Here is a 24,123-nt window from a genome sequence, read left to right on the forward strand (position 1 = left end):
CAACATACATGCTACCCACCTCGGTGGCTGTGGCTCGTTGTGATTAATTCTCATCTTCAGTCTTTTCACTTACTGTCAGTCAAGAGATAGCTAAGAAAAGGTGATTTTCCAAAAACATATGGCTCTGCTGACAGAAATGAGTGTGAAGTTGAGGGCCAGGTATTATCCTTTTTGCTAATTATTCAGCCTGTGTTTTGGAATGCCTGCCAGTGACCAGCATCAGGGGGTGAACCTTGATGAAGAACTTAAGACTTTCAAAGGAGGGCTATTCCATAGGAGGGACAGAAGAAGGTAGAAGGTTTGAAGTTCCAAGATGGAAGATGTTTTCTTTTTTTTCCTGAATAATTACTTATTTATTGTCAAAGTGATGTACAGAGGGGTTACAGTTTCATACGTAAGGCAGTGGGTACATTTCTTGTCAAACTTGTTATCTCCTCCCTCATTTTTTTAATAGAAAAGTACCCTTCAATTGAGAGGTAAGACAAATGTATTTACAATATTCAATTGTTAATATTTATCATTTGACTGTGAGACTTTGTTTCTGTAAAGCAGCAATATTTCGGGAATAACAATCGATAAGGGCAAAAAAAATTAAAAAAACAAACATTCCAAGTCTGTTGATGTTACAGAAAAATACCCTTGCACAATGACAGAAACTCTTAAGGCTAAAGTAGCATTCGACCTTTTCTTCCATCTTGACAGAAAGAATCAAAATATATATTTTTGTCACAAACACCATTTATTTGCAAAACAGGTCCTCCCTCATTTTTATTGGTCTCTTGTGATCCTCTGCTGTGACTTGCCTAAAGCTGTGCTAATTATTCCCTATGGGGGAAACTATAGAGTCCATGTTTCTTTGGGTCTGGCTCACTTTACTTAGTATAATTTTTTCCAAGTCCTTCCATTTATGAATGGGGCAATGTCATTCTTTCTGATAGAGGCACAAAATTCCATTGTGTATATGTACCAGATTTTCCTCATCCATTCATCTACTGAGGGGCATCTAGGTTGGTTCCATATTTTAGCAATGACAAACTGTGCTGCGATACCGGCCATACAACAGACAAAGGCCTCATATCTAAAATATACACAGAACTAAAAAAATTAAATTCCTCCAAAACAAATCTTCAAAGAACCAACAGCCCCCTCAACAAGTGGGCTAAAGACCTAAAAAGTGACTTCTCTGTAGAGGAAATGAGAATGACCAGGAGACACATGAACAAGTGCTCCCTATCACTGGTCATAAAAGAAATGCAACTCAAAACAAAACTGGGATTCCACCTCACCTCAGTAAGAATGTCCATTGTCAGGAAAACTAACAAGAACAAATGCTGGAGGGGGAACCCTACTACAATGTTGGTGGAAATGTAAACTGGTTCAGCCACTCTGGAAAAGCGGTATGAAGATTCCTCAGAAGGCTAAACATAGAACTCTCCTATGACCCAGCAGCCCCACTTTTGGGCATCTACCCAAAAGACCACAAACAAGAACACACTAAAGCCACCAGGAATGTTTTCTTATTACTGTAGGTCTCTTATATGTCTTCCCAACCCTTCTAAACCCTTCTACCTTTGGGATAAACAAGGCATAGTATGCAGAAAGAAAGAAGCATCTATCTTCACTTTATGCCCCCAATTAACATGAAGCTGTTGATTTCTATTATTATTATCTTATTCTGAAGTGACCTAAAAGATTCAACTTCACATGCTACATTTTAGTATCAGAGAGACATATTATTGCTTTGTTATGTATTTGTAAGTTTGCATGACTTTGAAATTATTGGTAGATGTTTTTTAGACGATCTTTTCTCATATTATTAATATTATTGAAATATTAATTGTTCAATATCAATATGGTAATGACAAGCAATCATATATTTTATAATATCATAAATTAAAATTATTAATTAATATTATTAGCTATCATTTTAATATCATTCAAGTAATGATTAAAAAGTAGTTTTTCTTTACCTGTTACATGGGATGATGACAGTGAATCCTTGGGCTAGAGCTATGTGCCTTCTGGCTCTTTCTATTGACTCTCAGTTCTTGTAAGAAATATAACTAGCTTATACCTGGAAAGAGTTTTGCTCCTCTTCTCTTATCTCTCTCTCTCTACCCTAAGATTTTTGTTGACTTACTCAGATGGTTTAATTTCTCATAAATTTATTGAACCCCTCAATGAATTTAAAAGATTTTCCTTAAACTAAGCTTTGATTTTTTTCTTCTAATTTTCTGCAAGCAGTTCTAAGTGGGTAAACTTATTATAAGGATTAAATGGGTCCAAACCACTGGGCAGAGAGGAAATGCCCAGCCAATGACTGCTCTCAGCTTTGGCTTGAGTTTTAGGCCTTCATTCATCCTTTCTTGGCTAAAGAGGACACAGGCTGTGTCCAGAGGTGAACTTTACATGGGAGAAGGGGCTGAAGAAATGGGAAATAGACGCATTTTTGATCAGATGTCAGAGATGGGACATGCATAGGCTGAGAAGGAATTACCAATCTTACGCTACCACATCACGAAGTTTCCCAGGCTGTTTAAGGATCACAGTGTTTTTTGTTCTTTATTGTTAAAATGATTAATAGTACATATTAATGGCTTTCGCTGTGATATAATGAGCTATCAAGTTGAAAAGGATTAGCATGTCTGCACATCACAATTGCATCCACTTACCCAGCTTCCCTTTTCTCACTTCTCCCTTATTCCTTTCCTCTGATTTCCTTAGAAGTCTCTGTAATATTTTAGATGATCTTTTCTTTTCTTTTTCTTTTTTTTTTTTTTTGGCCAGTTCTGGGCTTGAACTTAGGGCCTGAGCACTTTCCCTGGCTTCTTTTTGCTCAAGGCTAAGACTCTGACAATTTGAGCCGCAGCGCCACTTCTGGCCTTTTCTATATATGTGGTGCTGAGAAATTGAACCTAAGGCTTCATGTTTATGAGGCAAGCACTCTTGCCACTAGGACATATTCCCAGCCCCTTAGATGATCTTTTTAACCTAATTTCCATATAGGTAAGAAAACATGTAATATTTGCCTTTTCTTGTATCTCATTCGCTTTCCTTAGTATGATGACCTCTAGCTCTATCCATTTTCTTGTCACCACTAAAACGCAAATCAAGCTACTTGAGATTTCATCTCTCCTCAGTCAGAATGGCCATTATCCAGGAAAGAAAATAACAAACACTGGCTAGAATGCAAAGAACTCTTACTCACTGTTGTAAATATTACAGCGAGTTCAGAAACAATTAGCAAGATTCCTTAAAAAATGAAAAAATACAACTACCAGGTAACCTAGCTATCCCACCCCTGGGTATAAATCAAAAAGAAAGACAGCATATGAGAGAAATGCTTGGACTTTTCACAAAAACCAATCCATGGGATCAACATAGTTTAAGGTTCCCTTTCTTCCTAATATACTAGATACACAGTAAAAAAAAAAATCTTAAATTGTTTTACTCTCTGAGAGCTTAACAACAGATGGGATGATCATAAAATCAGTTGATTTGGATAATATATTACTACTGGTTTTTAATTCTAGAAAATCATTACTATGTATTAATAAAACTCGCCAAACCATCTAAACATTTAAGAGCATAGTTGTGTTACGCAAAAGAAGCACATATTTGAAATACGTGCTACAGTTGTAATTGTTGTTCAGGTATTTGTGCCATTGGCTTCTGTCTTGCATGAACTCACAGTAATTAATGCATATACAAACCAACACATTTCCCTGTACTTACAGGATGATAAGAACCTGAAGGGCTTAGTGGAAGCTGGGGGGAAAGAATTCACCCAGTTGATCCCACCTAGGGAAGGAAAAGCATCTTTGGCAGGCATCTAAGCTCAGGTCCTTTGGCACAGCTCACACAGATATACAACCATATTGAATGGTTAGGAAAGAGTTCTCTATCCAAATTGCTGAGTTCAGATTTAGTCCAAGAAAATCCCATCTAAAGAAGGTTTAAGGAAACAACAAAGGAAGCAAATTTTGTTTTTAAATCCTCGCTGTTGACAGAGTGACCCAGAATATTCTTAGTGAGTTCAAGCTTCACTGAGCATTTGGAAGATTTTTATGTGTCAGCATAAATTTTCCCCTCGGTTAGAAGCTGAAGACAACATCTTCATATCACGGTTCACGTCTTCTTCATCTTAACTTTCCAAGACCATTGCACAGCAGTGACGGTACAATAACCCCCAGCAGAGGCATCTTGACTGAGTGAAGTAATGAGCAGGTGAATGCAGAATGATGAAACTAACCTGTAATTTGTCTACTTTGTCTCTGTTCTTTATCGCTGTACATGGCAACTAATCATCTTTTATCTCTCTTTCTCTTATGGATTTGATTAGCAAAGCCTTAGCTGACAATCCTCCATGCTCCAGAGAAGAAAGATATTTCTCAGGCTATTACTTTTTTGGTGTGGTGGGAAATGTACTCATTTTATCTGCTTTGCATATAAACTCACATTCTAGAAGTAGCTGGAGCCTGGTGGTATCCAGAATGCTAATTACATTGACAAGAATCAAAGCAGGCTATATAATTTCCCAGAGTATCTCTACACACAATTTTAGAGGCTAGGTCCCATTTCTCACCAGCAAAAGAGGGAGAAAAAGAAACACAATGCTGAATAAAACATTAAGAGTTCTGTCATCGGAGGGACTGTGAACCAAAATAATGACATGAAATTATGTACCTCATGATATATTAAACAGAAATAATCACTACATGTGATTTTCTCTTCTGAATGGCATGCTATTAGAAAAATAAGTGTGGTCCCAAATAAGTAAGTAATGTCTACATTTAAGGCATATTTTTGTGGTACTTATTTAGGTTCTTTTTAAAAAAAATATCTTTATGTTTGAGGTTCTTTAAAGATTTTAAAAATTATTTATTTAATTTGAAGAAAAAACTTCATCCCTATTTCAAAGAAGCATTATAAAATAAGGAGACTATAGCCTGATATTGCTAAAATAGTGTCAGTATAAGTACACTTGTGGAAAAAGCTAGATATGATAGTTAGATATGTTAATTAGATATGTTAGCTCCAGGAACAATCTCACAAAAATTCTCTTACTCATCTCATGAAATTCTTTAAAGAGAAAAATGAGATGTGATCTCCAATATATCTTTAGAAAAAAACATATTTTATGTAAGCTTTGAAAACCTGCCCCAAAGGTCAAAGTTATTAAAAGAAGATGAATTTAGCAAAATAACAATTACCCTTAGTAAGATAGTAGAGAAAAATTTCCCATGAACAGTAATAGGGTGATTTTGAAATATATTTTCTATATGTGATCCTGCATGACCTTTGTGTCCCAATAAAACTGAATATTACTTTTAAAATGTTAAATTTTCCTATATTTTAACCTAGAATTTTGTAAAAAATCTATACAATAGAATGACACTTATCCATGATAATAAGAGGTTGATAAAGTACAAAAAGATGTATTATTTTTCCAAATATGCAAAACATTGTTAATTTAATCCAAAGTAAAGTGCTTTTTATTATTAGAAATTCTTTGGGTACCTAGAACAATAGGTCTTTGTACATAATATTGTTTTATTAAATGGCTTAGATTAAAACTGTGACCTAGGTAATTATATTTTATGGAATAAGTAGATACTGGCTTATTAGTTTAGCCAATTTTATGACCTCACTTTTATGAGAATTTTTAATCCTTCTCTTTTACTTCATTGAAAGGGAAAATAAGAAATTCTAAAGTCCAAGAGGTTAAATAGAAATTTTAACTCCTAAGTCTCCCTTTAAATTTTGGGCAAGCCAATATTTTTATGGCCTTACAAATAATGCCAGAATACTCAGGGCTTTGCATTGTGCCGAGCTGATTTAGAAGGAAGCTCTCTTGTCGGCCATTAGCAAGGTCTTTCTTCATAACTCTCTGCCGGCTGTTCATTACTATGCTTCTCAGCTTCTTTCTCTGGTCACCCTTGACTTTCACAGACACAAGCTCTCAGAACCACCTACTTTCTTCTTTTTCTAACTTTCAGTCTTTTGTTTATTCCACTTAAATGTATTATGCTCATGAACAGAAGAATGGAAGAACACAAGCACTTTGTAAGTCATGATAGTTGTAAATGCTATACAATAGAGATGCACAAAGTTAAAAGTTAAATTACCCTCCTGTGCTCTTTTCCAGAAGAATAATTTTTTTTATAGTTGGCCATACATTCTTTCCAGTTTCTGAAATGCCTCCACTGACAGTTATTGCAGTTATTGTCAGTATTAAAACATACAGAAAATTTATGATAGTTAGGGTCAGTATGAAAATATGCATCACATCTCACATTTCACTCTTCCATTGATCGCTGTGTCCATGGCGTCCTAACCAAGGGCTTAAGTGAGAGCTAAGCCTCGATCTTAGGGAAGTGAATGAGCAAATCCACGACCCTGTCACCTGTCCCTCAATTTTGCTGTTAATCTAAAAATCACTTCAAATATTGAAAGGGGCTTTTTTAAAGTAGTAAGTGAAGTTCATAAAGATAAAGCATTCTGTACAATCACAGTCAATGCCTTTCCAATTTTTATCTTTCATCAAAAGGAGAGACTTGAGAGAAAGTACACATGGGTGAAAAACACAGGAGAATTTGGAAACTACATAATATGCCTCCTGTTTGTAGAATGAAATATAAGCCAGCCTAAACAAAGATCTCTCGAAGATTTGATCATTGATGATATGGGAGCAGGTTTGGAATTCAAGTCTGATGCAATAAGACAGAGATTGAGCACCGGTGATCAGGAAGAGAGCTGAGGGATGTCCATGTGGAGAAGGAGGGGTAACCCGGAATTAGTGGCAGCTAAGCAGGAGATCTGGAATCTTCCTGGCAGGCCAGCAATGGTGAAGCAGCAATGTTCAATTATTCACTAAGTAGGCCTCATTGGTTGCAAAGATCCGCATGTACTGTGAATTATAGTGTCATTCACTTCAAATAAAGTTTACGACAAATGGTCGACCTTGTATCTTTGGAAGGTTCTAATAAAATGGCATTTTTGGCACCATGTATATACAACAACCAAAGGGCACTAATCTGTACATATAGGACTAAGCAATGACCAAGATGCACATTTAGTTTTCAAGAAGCTGACAATCTAAAATAGGAAAGAGTTTTCAAGCTCTTGATTTGATTCTCAGATGGCCAGCTCACTAGCTGATTATCCAGTTGTGTGATCTTTGGGAGTTATATTCTTTATTAGATGTGGAAAATCATTAAGAAGGCTTTTGGGTTCTTATGAGAATTAAATGAAATTCTGCAGAATTAGTTCCAATCTACCGATAGCTTTCAATCAAGAGCAGCACTGTGTAAATATGACTTAATCTGCATGGTCTTTAGAAAATGCAAAGTGTAAGAAGTCTACACAACTTTGGGCAAACTTTTCATGCTCCATGATGTTGAAATCTTGTAATCTATCATTCATCATGACCAAACCATTTTTCCCTAGATTAAGAGTGTGGCACAATCATTTACTTGTTTTTCTCTCTCTTTTTAATAAATCTCTTTATCTATTAACTTTGTTAGATAATTTTATTTGGTAAATCCATAGTATGCATAGATGTAGAATGCCATAGTTCTGTGGTAAAGCGGAAAACTGAAGACCCACTTAATTATTGAGATATTGGCTGGGATAGTTTTGTTCCTAGATATTTTAATATCTTCAAGTCTATTATGACTGGAATTGTTTTGTGATATCTTTTTTTTTTTTAGTCTGTTATGTTGGTGTATAGGGTTACTGATTTTTTTAAAAATCAGATCTGAGAGCTTTCTAGTAAAGCTTTCAGTCTTTTTTGTTGTTGTTGTTGTTCATGGGGCTTGAACTCATGGCCTAGGTGCTGTGCTGGAGCTTTTGCAATTGAGGCTACCAGTCTACCACTTTGCCCCAGTGCTAATTCCGGTTTTCTGGTGGTTAATTGGGGATAAGAGTCTCATAGCCTTGTCAGCTCTGGCTAGCTTCAAACTGTGAACCTTAGATTTCATCCTCCTGAGTAGCTGGGATTACAGGAATGAACCACAGGTGCCTGATTTATGGTGTTTAAGTATAAAATCATATCATTTTCTAATAGAAAAAAACTCAACTGCTTTTTCTCACATTGCTATCACAATGATGTCTTTTAAAAAATTATTATTGTCAAGGTGATGTTACAGAGGGGTTACAGATACATACATAAGGTAGTGAGTACATTTTTTGTCAAGCTTGTTACCTCCGCCCTCATTTTTCTCCCACCTTCCCTCTTCCCCAACCTCCCCCACCCCCATGGAGTTGTACAGTTGGTTTACAATATACTGTCTTGTAAGTATTGTTGTTGCATTGGTTCTCCTTTTACCTTTTGTCTCACCATTTTGATGTTCCCCATCCCTTCCCTAATTCAGACAAACACATATACAATACCCAGAGTACCAAAATCAAATACAGTGACAACAGAGGCTAAACCACAGGGAAGATAGACAAGGGGAAAAAAGAAATAATTAAACAAAGTACATTAAAAATAACAACAATGATAAACCACTTGTTTCCATAACTTGGAGTTCATTTGGCTTAGCATCATCTTATATGATCATATGTACATAGCTATGAGCTATTGTGATCTTCTGCTAGCCCTATCCTAGATGTGTACCAATTATGACCAATGAAGCAAACCATGAAGTCTATGTTTCTTTGGGTCTGGCTCACTTTACTGACTCACTTCACTTACCCACTCACTTCCAAGTCTTTCCATTTCCTTATGAATGGGGCAATATCATTCTTTCTGATAGAAGCAAAGAATTCCATTGCCTTATCATTCCTGCTAATATTTCTAGCACAGTGATAAATAAGAGAAGAGATTATGTATATTTCTGTCTTGTTTCTAGCTTTACAGGAATTGGTTATAGGATTGTTGGTTTTTTTCCCCATTTAATGCCAATACCGAACCAAATGGGAAAAATGGTTTGTCTTACAGAGCCTTTATTGAATTGAAGTATATTCCTTCTAGTCCTAGTTTCTTCAGGACTATCATCACAAAGAAATGTTGAAGTGTCCCAATGCCCTTTTGTGAATCTATTGAAATGTTAATGGATTTTTATCCTTTATTCTGTTTAGGAGCTCTGTTATACTTATTTGTATTTGTTGAAACATCCTTGCATTCCTTGATTTATAACCTCACCCCCCTGTGTGATCTAAAAGATGAGCAATGTGACTCCTACTGTAATAGAACTATTGAAAAGGAGTGGCTTTGTGTTTGTTTGTTTGTGGAGTTTTTTTGGTGCCTGTCCTGGGGCTTGCACACATGACCTGTTCCTAAGTTTCTTCGCTCAGAGTTAATGTTCTACCACTTGAGCCACAGCTCCATTTTTAACTTTTGGATGATTAGTTGGAGATGAGAGTCTAACAGACTTTTCCTCCCTGGACTGATTTAAAATTGTGAGCTTCAGATCTTAGCCTCCTGAGTAGCAAGGATTAATGGTACAACTGGTGAACAAGAATATCTTTAAAGTTCATATGTTCCATCATGTGAATTCCCAGAAGATGACAAAATGCCTATGTTTCTACCTTTGGTGGGATCACTGTACATGCAAATTCTGAGTGCTGATACATGTAGGTGTGCTACACAGGTATAATGAATGTACCATCAAATAGGTGACTTCCTTAAACCCTAAGTAATTTTGGATTGGTTGAATGAAACAAAAGATAGTACTTTTTAAATTTACATTGTCTTTTATAAGGATATACATGCATACATATATAAAGTGTGTACATATGTATACAACCATATGTATGATATATTAAGGTAAGGCATGCAGTTTCTCTGAAATAAGATCCATTTATAGTCTTCCCTGAAAGCTTCTATCCATCCCAACCATGACATTTGGAAAGGAGTGGTTGATAAGATGATAAAGAAAAGAAAAAGGTAGTATACAAAGGGTAGAATAATAGCGTGGGATAGATAGTATCAATTTGCTTCCATATGAGTATATGTGTGGATTTTTGCCTGTTTTATTTTTGTGTGTGTGAATAGAATTGTGATGTAAATGCAAATAGGCAGAAATAGACTTTGGGTCAGCTCAAATGTCCTATGGGCAAAGAAAATTTGCAGAAGAGGCAGAATATTTTTTTCTTTGTATGTGGGGCTTTCTGACTTGCTTTGTGTGTGACTTCTGTATACCAAATGCCAGTGGTACTTATCTCTAGATATCAACAAATATGAAAAACTCATTCTCTTAATTATCTTTTTGTGACTCTACTTCAGCCTAATACTTTGATATACTCTGACATTCACTTTAATCCGGCTGTCACTGTTTTCTCACCCATCTAGTAAAAACTGAAAGAACTACATGGATCCTATTCTCACTGAAGTATGCAAGTTGCTAAAAAGCTACTGCATCTGGCTTTGAAGAATCCGCAGCTCAGCCACCTCAGTGACTTTCCTGATTTCATATCCTCCCTTCTCTCTGGCTTTCTGCTGGATCTTTTCAGTAATCTTGAAATATGGTAGTTCCTTCAGGCTTGGTTTTAGGCCCTTTCTAGCCTTCTTTATTTATGTGGATAAAATAAATAAAAGTAGAACTAAGCGCAAATGATTTTTATACATTTCTAGCTTACATCGCTCTTCTGAGCTTCAAATTTCATACGAATTTGACTTCCTGTTCTGAAGATTTATATCAAAGTCCCATATGCATCCAAAATGCAATATGCCTAAAATTGAATCCCTCTGCTCTCACCTTAGCTTTCTTTTGCATTTTCTGGTTCAGTCAAGGCAGTTCTTTTTTTTGCCAGTCCTGGGCCTTGGACTCAGGGCCTGAGCACTGTCCCTGGCTTCTTCCCGCTCAAGGCTAGCACTCTGCCACTTGGGCCACAGTGCCCCCTCTGGCCGTTTTCCATATATGTGGTGCTGGGGAATCGAACTGAGAGCTTCATGTGTAGGAGGCAAGCACTCTTGCCATTAGGCCATATTCCCAGCCACAGTCAAGGCAGTTCTTTAGACTAGAAATCTAGTTTCCATCCAGATCATTCAGTCAGTGTGTTGCCAGTCCCCAGTTACATTCATCCATAACTCTCAATGTCCACCCTTGAGGGTGGTTTCTTCAATCCAGTTTCTATTCTGACCAAGGCCTGACTGTTAGGTACTCTCTGCTCTTGAAATTACTCTACTCCACGCAAGTCGGAGTGAGATTTTGAAAACCTCCCCCTCCTGCCCTCTCTTTCTGTGTCACAATAGACCCAGAGTCCATAGCCTATGGCCAACCCACCTGTGGACGAGAGCAAAATTGACACATAATGTTCTATTTGAACCCAGCTACACATACCTGTGCGTGTGTTGTCTGTGGCTGCTTTCTGGAGATAGCTGTGGAGCAGAGTAGCTGCAAAGGAGATGTCGAGTTTCTCGAATCCTGAACTGTTTACCATCGGTCTCTTCAAAGAAAAGTTTTCCACACAGGCTCTGGCATTAAGTACATATTAAATATAGGATACACGTTTGATGGAGTGCTTTAAATCTTGTTCTTCCCTTCAGACAGCACAGTGCTCCTGGTTGAATGTGGCCTGTTGTTCTATATGACCTTTCTAAGCTTCGCTGTAGATAAAGACCTCACGCTTCATTCTGACTCTGTGTCTGTCCAGACTTCAATCATGCAAAGAAAGGAATTATACATTTATCATCAATGATAAAAAAGCTCAAAAAGTTATTTGAGGTATCTTTTAAGTGCTCCTTGAGAACCAGCTTCTGTCTAACTGCTCCTCACTCGGTCACTTGCTGTCTGGCTTCCAGTCTGACATTCCCTTCAAAGGGAATACCATGGTATTATGTCAGAATTTTCTGAAACACTTTCACAGTCCATTCTCCAGTAGATTTGCTATTAAGTTAATAGTTGTGAAGGTTCAGGATGTTCTGTCTTTTGATTGTGGCTGCGCAAGGTGTCCTATCAAAGTGCTAACCCTGTGTGGGAATCTCTCTGGAGGAAGGTGGATGCATGCTCTTCAGAGCTCAGCTGCACTTTGTCGGGTTATCTTGCCATCAGTTCAACAAAATGGGCCAATCCAGAGTGCTCAACTCATGGACTCTGGAGGGGGGTGGAACAATGGGATTTAATAAAGCAGGTACTTACCTTAGAGTTGGAAACATTTCTATTATAAGTGGGAGAACCGTTAGGAGCTGGTATTTTCTGTGCATAACTGAAGACTAAAATTTCAATGCCAATAACAGATGGATAAGTCCCGAGAAGTAAATCCTTCCAGGTCACCTTACTCTGAAAACAAATTCAAATAGGAAAGGAGAGGAAAGTCATACAAGAAAACAAATATTCAACCCCTAATGATTTCTCAGATACTCAGTCGCTATTCAGAACACTCTGTCTAAAAACTCTAGTTTGATTCTATATCCAATTTTAACAAAATACTAATTCTCTAACACAAAAAGACTTTTTTTTTAAGATCAAACTGAAAGGCTACCCATTATCTGTGCTAGATCTAAGTCCACATGCTTCTATGTTATTGTGTCATGTTTTCTGTAATTTCCCTGAAATCATTCCACCTGTTATATTAAAGACTACTTTTAGGCATTCTTTTCCCCTTGGATTATTCTTTTCATGCATTTTTTATGACAGCCTTTAAAATATTAACTTTCATTCATTCTTTTTGGAGAGTCTTCTCAAGAGCAGTTAGAAGTAAGGATAGTTCACTTCAGGAAGAAATAGAAGGTGGTCTGCAAAGCAGAAGAATCAGCGTTCTTAAATCCAAGCAATGAGTATTGCGGAATCACACATAAATACTATAGATATTATCTGTTTATAAATTTCCCCCAGATAGTTAGCTGTTCCATGTTTCTGTCGATGGCACACATATCAATCTGACCTAAAGCCATATTTCTCTGTTTTATATCATTTTTCCCCTCCAGTAGCAGACTTGCCAGAGCAGTCCTTTGCAGCAGCAGTTGCCCAACAGCGCATTTGCTTTCACATGTGCCCTGGGCTTATCAGGGGAGCAGCAGAGTCTGCAAAGGAAAGAGGCAGGCTGCAGGGACATCACATCAATGTCGCAGGAAGTCATTGATGTGACTCCTCTATCCTTTGGGCTCCTAGAGCCTATGAAACTAAAGATTTGAAAGACAAAAGAGATATCAGAAGAAACAGCATGAATTTGAAACAAGAAAAATCAGACAGGAGGAAAAAAAAATATCTCCAGGATTTTTTTTTTCCTAAATGGACTTGAGTTACAGAAATCAAATAAAACTGAGATTTGAATAGATACCAACCAGATACACACACACACACACACACACACACACACACACACACACACCCCACATTAGATTTTTGTAAGACATCATTTGTATGCAGTAAATTTTACTTTGTGGTTACCTTACATGTACAAGGCAATTTTTGCTTCAGATCAATTCAATGCCAGGTGGTGAATGCCCTAATTAATTTTGTACTGAATAGTAAAATACTGTAAACAGTTTCAGGAAACATTTTTTTTAATTACAGTTGGCTCAGAATTTTGCAAATGTCATACTAAAGTCAATGATGATGCATTATCACTGTTTACTACAACACACAGTCAAAAGGGTAGTTCTCCCCCCTCACACACACACACACACACACACACATACACACTTACTTTTCAGTCTAGTCCTGATTTTCAGTTAATTTTATAGGTACATAGCTGAATAGTCGTCTCCTAGAGAAAAGGAAATAGGCCTACGCTCCCACAGAACACTTAAAATGGTGAAATGCAAGACGTATACAATTTAAAAATTTTAAAGATTTATAAAATTTGAGAAGACTGCTCATTGGACTATAGTCATTTTCAATTTTAACTCCCACTCAAAAACTGTAACACTCATGTGAGATATGGAAAGGTGCTATTCAAAGTTCATTCTGATTTTTTTTCTCACTTATTATTTTCTGGACTAACTGTCATAGAAGTTGCAATGTCAGTGAAGTCTGTTCTTTATGAACCAGCAGAACTGAATTATTTTACTGTCAAGCTATTTCATTATGGAATATCTTTCTAGATCAAAGACTGAGATTGGGGAAAAAAAAGCATCAATATGTTTCCAAGGGCTATTCTGGAATGAATACATATATATATATGTATATATATATATAAAACACATATATATTACATACACATATTTCATTGTAAAACAAATTCTTACCTCTTTGCTTTTATACAACAGCAAAACACCTCTGTCTCTGTGGAAATAACTTGTTCACAACATCATCTCAACATGTTGTATTTTTATTGTTACTTGTGTAAAACATGTTGAGATTGGAAATTAAAAAAAAAGAAATAGGTCATGGGCTTGAACTCAGGGCCTGTGCACTGTCCCTGAGCTTTTTTTGCTCAAGACTAGTACTCTACTACTTGAGTCACAGCACCACTTCCAGTTTTCTGATGGTTAATTGGAGATAAGAACCTCATGAATTTTCCTGCCCTCTTGGCTTCAAACCATGAACCTCAGATCTCAGCCCCTTGAGTAGCAAGGGTTATAGTGGCCAGCTGGGATTTGTTTTTAGTAATTCAGGATAGAAACAGCTTTTCAAGTCAACTTCTGTCCTTCATTATAAAAAATAAAATAAAATGAGTTTCTCAACCATTAAATATGAGAAAGAAAACACAGAGTCATTCAACAACATAATGAGAAGGGGAAGGAGAAAGACATTTCAAACCACAACTTATATTTGGGCAGCAAAGACTGTTAGCAGATATTTTCATAATTTAAAAATCTTAGCATTTAATGATAGCCACTGTGAATTTTAACTATATCTTTCCTAGTTGTTTTCTCCCTTCAAAGAGCTACTTTTTGAAACAACTTAAAGACAATGAAATGATGGCTTTATGTAGGTGAAGACTCCTCATTTTCAAACTATGCTTTGTGTACTGAATTTAAATACCTATTTCTGTTACATTTGAAAGCAAAGTATATACATAAATGCACATCAAATCATGACAATCGATGACTAATCTCCAAGACTGATAATACGTTCATTTTCCATTAGTTAGTTAAGATTGCAATGAGGAAGAAATAGAGTAACTTTGTTTTCAAAATCATTACGTAGTCCAAAAATCAGAAGGTGGAATCAAACTTTGTCTGCCTATAATGCAATGAAATGTATCTAATCCTGACTAATCACAGTAAATATTTGCTCAATTAGCTTTCTGTGTAGTTCCTCTCCTTTTCTTAAGCACACAAAAATGTATATTCTATAAATGTTTTATAATAAACTCAATCATTTATATGCATCATTCTACTCACTAACAAATACTTTCAAAAAAGAAAGATAGCTATGTAATATGTTGGAAATTTTATTAATTCTTTTCCTGAAATAATAATTAAGGAATCATAGGAAAATAACTGTACTGACATTCTGCCTAGAAAGATGAATATTGATTAATCATTAATCTAATAATTTATAATCATAAAGAAGAAATAAATAAAGGGGAAAAATGAAAACCAAACACCAAATCATAAAAAATAGGGTAGTTTGGTACATGTTATAACTCAAAAAAATGCACTCAATAGACTGTGAAACATTCAGTTGTCTATGAAGAACCAGAAACTGTTCACACATATTGTCTCCTATGGTAAACTGTATTATGCTAATTTTAGTCTTTTTTTTTTTTTTTTTTTGCCAGTCCTGGGCCTTGGACTCAGGGCCTGAGCACTGTCCCTGGCTTCTTCCCGCTCAAGGCTAGCACTCTGCCACTTGAGCCACAGCGCCGCTTCTGGCCGTTTTCTGTATATGTGGTGCTGGGGAATCGAACCTAGGGCCTCGTGTATCCGAGGCAGGCACTCTTACCACTAGGCTATATCCCCAGCCCCTAATTTTAGTCTTTTTTTATTCATTATTTATTAATTAAATTTTGTTGACAAGGTGTTGTGCAAAAGGGGTAGAGTTACATAATAGGGCAGTGAGTACATTTCTTGTGATATCTTATACCCTCGTTTTTCTTTCCCTTCCCTAGATCAGGTAGGCATATATACAATACCCAGTGTACCAAAATCATATACAGTAGCCACGTGGTGTATGCCAAAGGAAATTCCCCTAGAACTTTAAATATAACGTCAACAATAGTTTGCTTATCCTTGTCTCATATGATCATACATACCTAGCTTTTGAGCTATTGTGATCCACTGAGAGGTCTATTTTAGATCTTTTTATGTTTAGTAGTTGTTTGCTTTTAGATACATAATGTAAGGTCACTGACCCAAACCTGTGGAAATACCATTTGACAAGAAGTTTTCTGTTTCGCAGACCTGGTCTCTACTGTCCCCCCTCCCTGGTGAACGGTTCTTGAACACCAAAGATCCAGTACCCTCCCCGGCACTGTTTCTTGATGCCGGAGTGTGGCTTTCAGATGGCAGTGCCATTTCTTGAGGCTCAGCCACTGCCGAGCGCTCCAGGTTCCATTACCGCTCCCAGACAACAGAAGAGGAGCAGGAATCTAAGAGGCACTCAAACACTGGTCGTTTAGGTCATGAACTTATTTCATGAAGGTGGGTTGAGTCTCCTTGGGAAGCTAGGGCAGGATGTAGGGAGTGGGGTGCACATCCCAAAATATACAAAATGGATGCTGGAGTGCACCCAGGCCTCTAAGGCAGAGACCAATGTCCTCTCTACTTCAGGCTGGTGAGCCATTTGTCTTTATCACATATATTATACAAGGAGTGTGGATTAGATAGCGTCTCAAAGCTCTCCCCAACTCATTTCCATGGATGTAGATTGGGAAACTAATCTCAAGCTTGTTATTTATTTATTCATTTACTTTTGTGCCAGAACTGGAGCTTGGACTCAAGGCCTGAGCATTGTCCCTTAGCTTTTTCACTCAAGCCTGGCACTCTGGCACTTAAGCTACATCTCAGCTTCCAACTTTTCACTGGTTCACTGGAGTTAAGAATCTCAGCATTTTCTGCCTGGGCTGGCTTCAAACATCAATACTCAGGTCTCCGCTTCCTAAGTAACTAAGATAACAGGCATGAGCCACCAGCATCCAGCTGAGAAGCTCTATTTTATTTTTTGAAAATTAGACCAAGGTAGCCCCAGTTTGGGGGGGGGGGCTGCAAGGGAAGAAGTTATAACTTTTCAATAGAAAGAAGACAAAAAGAGGAAATGATAAGCTAACCTGATGCCATCTATATTTAGCTCTCAGAGTTCAGACCAGAATCATAATTCACATAACAGCGAAACTCATTGGCCAAGTTTCGGGTGTGTTTTGGAATAAAATTGCACATCTTCCCTCCCAGGAGCTGTGCGGCCTGATCTTCCATGGTAGCACCTGTGCACAGGAGGACTTTGCCCTGTGTCAGGTACTGGATGGTTTCTGAGGTCTTCTTGAGGCATTCTTCAGAAAGATAGGGAGGATCTGCCACAACGATATAAAAACTGTGTGCAGCAATTTTCTCTGGCAAATCCAATGGATGATTGTAATCATAGAGGATAAGTTCCTCTCCATACATGGCAAATCTGTAATATTCAAAGATGTACACAGAGAAGTCTTGTCTGTGCAGTGCTCTGAGTTTCTGGTACACGCTGGGCACACTCACACAAGCTATTCTGCCACCTTCCCCAGTAGCAGCAATGGTTTCCTGCACAAGTCGCAAGGCTGTTTCATGGCTGTACCAGAACTGGCTCAACTGCCAGTTCTCATCTATTATTCCAATATTATATTTCTCCTCCTCACATGGGTCAGTGCATTGCTTCTGCTCAGCATAAAATTCCTGGAGAGCTGCTAAGATGTGGAGAGAAAGCCGGGGGATATTGTCATCTTCCGAATCACTCATCTCACCAACAACACGTCACCTTACAACCAACCACGCGTGCGCAACCCATAGGTGGGCCTAATTTTAGTCTTGAGAAAATGAGGTTCGGGATAATGCGTGTTTTCTGTAGGTCACCATTCTGTTTAGCCTGGGGGTGGGGGGGGAGGGCTTACAATATCCATGTCCTGGATTCAATTCCTATGTCATAGAGAAGACTTAGTTACACCTGGTAAGGGCAGGATTTTCACTCACTTGAACGGACCAACTGCTGCTACATTAGGCCCAGAAAGTGGAGCCCTGGGTTAAAGTTCCTTGGATAAGAGGAACAACCATGAGAACGTGTTAGTCTTCCAGAGCAGTGAGAGCTGCAATAGCAAATTACAGCAGCCGAAGAAGCAGAAATGGATGTCTTCATCCTCCCACTGGCTGACTGTCCGTTGTGGTGCTAGCAGGGCCGGTTCCTTCTGAGCTCTCCCTCCTTGGCTTGCAGATGCTTTCCCCCAGGATGTTCAGCTGCATGTTCTGCCTCTGTGTGTGTCTGTACTTGCATCTCCTCTTCTGAGGGAGACACTGGTCACAGTGGGTTAGAACTTGTCCTCGTGACTCATTTAATGAATTCTATAAAGACTCTAGCACCACATATGTGGTCATATTCTGAGGCACCAGGAGTAAGAACTTGTGGGGTATGAAGGACTTTTGAACCCTCCACGATGGTAAAAGGCCACTGGGTACAGTGTATGTCTCTGTGCACCCACAAGGCACTCAAGCTAAGGTTCAGAGAGGAGAGGAGGGAGCACCAGACCAGCAGGAGGCGAGGTGGCTCCCTGGGGAAGGGCTGAGCAGATCTAGCATGACATTCTATCTATGGAAGGGGCCCAGGCTTTACTAGGCAAAGATTAGATGGGAATTAAAACAAAGTTTGTTTTGCCAAGAGTTTAACAGATAAGCATCTTCAATTTAAGATGTTTACTTTAAACATACAACCACTCCATCGAACATTGTATTTAGTACTAGTAATTTGTTTCTAGGAATTATTATTATTTTTGGATGTCAGCACTATCTCTTTGGACACACATTTTAACTTTTAAACTAGGATTTGGGAATTATGTTTAGTATCCACATGAAACTCACTTTATGTAAGTTAACTTATAGTTGGAATTTTCTCCTAAGGCAATAACATTTTAAGATAAAAGTCACATAATAAGCTGAATACCCGTGGCTCACAACTGTAATCCTAGCTACTCAGAAGGCTGAGATCTCAGGATCATTGTTCAAAGCCAGCCTGGGCAGGAAAGTCCCTGAGACTCTTATCTCCAAGTAAACATCAGAAAACTGGAAGTTTCACTATGGCTCAAAGAGTGGTAGCCTTGAGCAAAAAGGTTCAGGGAGAGCACCCAGCTCCTGAGTTCAAGATCCCCAATGGCCAAAAAAAAAAAAAATCCCCCAAACCAAAAACAAAAGTCATGCAATGATTAAATGATAAGAAATATAGGTAGAGTGTGGAAAAGAAAAGCCCTATCCATTGTTGGCTGGAATGTTAACTAATATGCCCACTATAGAAATTAGTATGAAATATTCTCAAGACTAAATTTAAAACTAAAACTTCAAGATGATTTAGTAATTCCATTCCTGGAGATACGTGCATACTGAGATCAGTATGTTGAAGAAACATTTCCACGTTTCTTACAGGATTACAGAGTTCTTTCTGCTTACTGAAAGACTATGTAATACCCTAAATAATAATTTGCAATTTTAAGAGAATACATATACTCTCCAGACAACATGTATGCATTTATCACAGCACAATACATGGATTTTCTCTGTATTCATGTTGTATTTAATGATTGTTTGTACATACTGAGAAGTAAATTCCTATTTAGACCATGTGACTAATTAAACATCTTGCTAGTTTTTACCCTTTATTCTGCTTCTAGTTTGTTTTCTGTGTGTGCTGCTACTTTTATTTTTATTTTCTACCAATCATACTTGGGGGAATCTGAAGACAAAGCATAAAATAAGTGTTTGATGCTTTGGTAGCACTCTTCCAATATAAAAATCAAGGTACAGAATTCTGGACTTCAAAGAGAAAGCACAAGGTTAATTTCTTACTCTCATATCCTGCAGTTTCCAAATTACTAATGATGTTAAATGAAGAACTGCAAATTGAAGAAGACTTTGAATAGAAAACAGATTTTGTTTTTCTTTACTTAAAAATACACTTAAAGAGATAGTCCTAAGAAGACATTCTTCTAATTAAAAATCAATTTTAAAAGTAGAAATGTTCATTACAAGGATCTGGTCAATATAAATTATGTGTATATAAAAATTTTCTCTCTATATACACATTATATAATATATATATATATAAATATGTGTCACTGCACCTTATAAGTAGAACTTAACATGTTAATCAAACTTTCTCTTAAAAGTTAAAAATGCTGTAACAATGCATGACTTAAAAGCAACCATGAAAACAGAAGTCAAGGAAGCTTTTGGAAAATGATGGCTGCTAGTCTAAGCCATACCTACCCTATTTCTGTTCATGAAGTTTTATTGGATTCCAGCCATGTCATTCACGCTCACACACACTGTCCATCACTGCTCCTGCCCTGTACTAGCCAAGAAGAGGTGGGATCAGAGGCTGCTTGGCCTCAGAACCTACCTGGACTTGTACTCTGGTTTTGGGTGATGGCATCTATTAATGAACCTACTCTAATTATGTGACAATAACGATTTCACTGCATCATTGAAGTACATTTCCCCCCAAATAAAACCAAGTAGAAATATAATTCTAAAAATCTTTCATCATCTTGCAGAATTTTAGATGATTTTCTCATAACAGGAAACACCTATGTTTAGACAACAAAAATGTGTTAAAAACTCTCTGCTTCATAGGGAATAGGGTAATATAGGACTGACTGCCTCAGCGAGTTTCCAGTGGTAAAGATATACACTGACTACATGTTGTTGTTGTGAATTTGTCAACTTTTCCACTTGACAATTGTACTAAATGGCTAGGGGTGGCTTTTTAATCAAAGAAATGAAAAGCCTGGAAGTGTGGCTCAAGTGGTAGAGCACCTGCGACTGAGCAGGACTTTCTCAAACCCCACTGTGACAAACAGAAAAACAGAAGGTACTTCTCATTTGAGCATAGCATGGGTTTGGTGTTTTGTATTCATTTGTTTAGTTCCTCTGCTAGGTAGCTTTATAGGCTCCAAGGTGAAGAATGGAATAGAAACATGATGTTTGGAACTGCTGAAAAATTCTGGAAATGCTGTCCACATGTTGTCTGGGTGTCAAAGTACTTGCTGTATGGCAGTAGGAGTGACCAAAGGCCGCTCTTTGTTTGTTAGTTGTCATGTTCTGTGTGCACCGCGTGGCCATTCTTCTTCCTCACGTCTGCTGGGGACCAGCAGCTGGTAGCTGAGGAAGACCTGAGCCCTCACAGTTCACCGTGTCTTAGGAAAATTTCAGCAGCTAGGTCACTCCACTGGGATGGTACCCAGTGCAGCACGCTTCAGATGCAAAAAGAAAAGAAGGGAAGGGAAGGAAGAGAGAGCAAGAAAAATGTATTCAAATCAGAAGCAAAGAAAGAGAATGAATCTGAAAAAAAGGGCAGGATTAATAAGGTCACGGGCCAATTCCTTCCTCTTCTGAGTGCATGAGTGAGTTGTTGAGTGGTATTGGAGGTGTGTGTGTGTGTGTGTGTGTGTGTGTGTGTGTGCATTTCAATTCTCCTAAAGTTATGGACCTGGCTCTCATGTATCTCCTTGCATTCTTGCAAGAAACCCATCACCTACACCAGAGCTACAAACATCCAAGGCTACCCGTGTCAGTAGCTAACTGGGATACTTTCCCTAATAAAATAGAAGCAGTGAGTCACACACCAGCACCATTTATGTTTTTAAGCAGATAATCTCCATTTCGAATGTCTCTGAGGCCAGGCAGGTGATGACAAGTGAGACTGGTGTGGGAGGCAAAAGCAATAGTGGCAATGAGGGGCCTCCCTGGACGCCAGCAGGCCACGGGTCACAGGCTGTTATAGGGATGAGTTACAACACCAGAGTTTCCAGAGCATCTAGAAGTCACAAATACAGGTGAGTTCTCCTAGTGTTTTAGTCGTAGATCCATATAATTAAAACCAGTATGGGTGGAAAAGAGAACACTGCATTTGGCTTTACAACCCTTCGCAGAGCTGGTTTTTCATAGTCCTCTTGCAGTAACAGGGTGTTCCAGGTATAAATCAATAACTCTTTCCTATGATTTGTTTTCCCTTCGCAGAAATGGCCTTGATGCTACAAAATGTCAAACGAGAATTCACTGTGTGGCATCACCTTACTTCTCGGTCTGTCTTTGTCTCTCTCTGTCTGTCTCTCTGTGTCTCTGTCTTTCTCTGTCTCTCTGTCACTCTTTCTCTTCCTCTCTCTCTCAAGCTCCAAAGCTCCAGGATAGCCAGTGTTGGGTTGTGAACTGAGTGCCGAGCATCAATTGTCAGCTCAAGTGACACGAAAATGAAGAGCTGTCATTTTCTTTGAGAAAGCTTGTTGGTTTATTTCCCATTATCTCAACAGTCCGAAGCATCGATGGTTTGGGTTCTTTAAATTCTATGTAAGGATTTCACCTGACAGTAGAGAAATAGCTGCAGTTCACTGTAATCAGTAACCTTTATGCCACCATCTCAAATCTGGTCTTTTGTTTGTTTGCTTGCTTAGTTTTTACTTATTCCATTTGAGTTGTCCTTAAACTCTTCACTATTAATAAGATGATTTCTTATTTGCAAATTATTGTCGGTGGAATTTTCGGTCTTATTACTGTGACAATGTTGATTTACAGTTTATGATCCTTCATGTCACAAAGGCCAGATACAGCTTTCATAATGTTTTCTGTTTGTCTTTATTGGATAGTAGTATAATTAGTAGCACTCATTCTCAAGAGAAAGTTTGTACTGCCTTGATTTTATGTTTAATTATGTCAATGTATAAACATATCCAGCTTGTCATTTGACACCCAGAAAACTTTACTTTTGAGTGAGAACTCCAGATGGTTGGGTGAAAATGAGTCATGGTGTTTTCTTAATGCACACAACTCCTCAGTTTGGGGCACTTGTTTACACTGTGAGTTTTAGTGAGCATTTATAATATTTGTGTGAAAATGGTAAGGAAATAATTGAAACTTAATTGTACTGGGTGGAAGACAGGTAGTAAGTGAAGTCAAAGATGCGGAGGGGAACACAGTCCTTTAGAATTCTCCCATCCCACCCTGCAAATCACACCATTCTGTAGCAGAAGTTCAGGGAAGAGTCTCTTGTTAATATTATTGCCCTTCTTTGTAGGAGGGACTGGGGGGAAGGATTTGGAAATGATATGAGCAAAGAGCTGTAAAGTAGCAAAGAGTATATGTGTTTATCAATGCACCCACTTAAAACATTTATTGAACAACTGTTCCTTGTAGGCTGCCAAATTGTGGGGAGATCTGAAGAAGTATGAGGAGGGTTTTGAGATCACAGAAACTGTAATTTAGAAATGACAGGAGGCCTGTATGGATGAAGAAGAGCGAATTTCTCAGTTTCTTAAGGCCAGAGTATGTAATGTACTAAGTACCTCATACTTTCTAGCCCAAAGGATTAGCGTTATCTAGTTTCTGTCCCTGCTCATGGCAGCTTATACAAGATTTCTTTGATTTGTCCAAGGGTTCTTTGAGTTAAGTGGTGACATTTCCATATTGCACAGAGAAGGGACACAAATCCTGAGTGTCCTATGTTTATTCAGGGATGCCTGTTAGAAAGAGGAAGAGCCAGAGGAGGCTCAGGATTTCACTGAGTACTTAGTGCTCCTCGCTAACTACCCATGGGGAAAGCAAGCCCCCGTGGTATTCACAGCCCCCACTTTCCATCAACACCCTGGTAAGTCCTTTACTTTCTGTAGCTTACAACTGAACAAAAGAGAAAAAAAATATCACATGCACTCTAATACCAGGGGATAAATTATACTTGACACCGAAACATAATCATATCCACATTGTACAAGGAAGATGAGTTACGGGAACTCTGAAGAGCTGCAACTAATTACTCTTATCTAATCCTTTATCATTATTTATTATAATGTGATCCAAGGTTAAACTGGATCAAATGTACATTGAATCTTTATTTAAAATATTCCCTCTCAAGCCGGGCGCAAACTATATAACCCGTACCTCTATGATAGTACCCAGGAGGAAGCTTTTTAATGTTTTCCTCCAAAAGTATTATGTATTTATACTAAAGTCTAAAATCACGGGCTAGCCAATGGAATTTAAATATTTCATGTCTCGGTGGTATGATTATTTCATAAATTTATATTTAATTCTGTAGGAGACAGCATAGTAAAAAGCAAATAAATATT

General features: G+C 37.9%; 2 protein-coding genes across 4 annotated transcripts in view; one reads left to right on the top strand and one right to left on the bottom strand.

The window, feature by feature from the left end:
• Window positions 1–24,123, top strand: part of Fgf14 (fibroblast growth factor 14) — a 506,034-nt gene that overhangs the window by 428,258 nt on the left and 53,653 nt on the right. The gene's annotated exons all lie outside the window — the stretch shown is intronic.
• LOC125348126 (EEF1A lysine methyltransferase 1-like) lies at window positions 17,097–17,800 on the bottom strand. The gene has a single exon (XM_048341125.1). It carries the CDS (start codon window positions 17,762–17,764, stop codon window positions 17,123–17,125), a length of 642 nt encoding a protein of 213 aa, XP_048197082.1. The 5' UTR covers window positions 17,765–17,800; the 3' UTR covers window positions 17,097–17,122.

The sequence above is a fragment of the Perognathus longimembris genome, chromosome 3, assembly GCF_023159225.1.
Source record: "Perognathus longimembris pacificus isolate PPM17 chromosome 3, ASM2315922v1, whole genome shotgun sequence".
Taxonomy (NCBI): domain Eukaryota; kingdom Metazoa; phylum Chordata; class Mammalia; order Rodentia; family Heteromyidae; genus Perognathus; species Perognathus longimembris.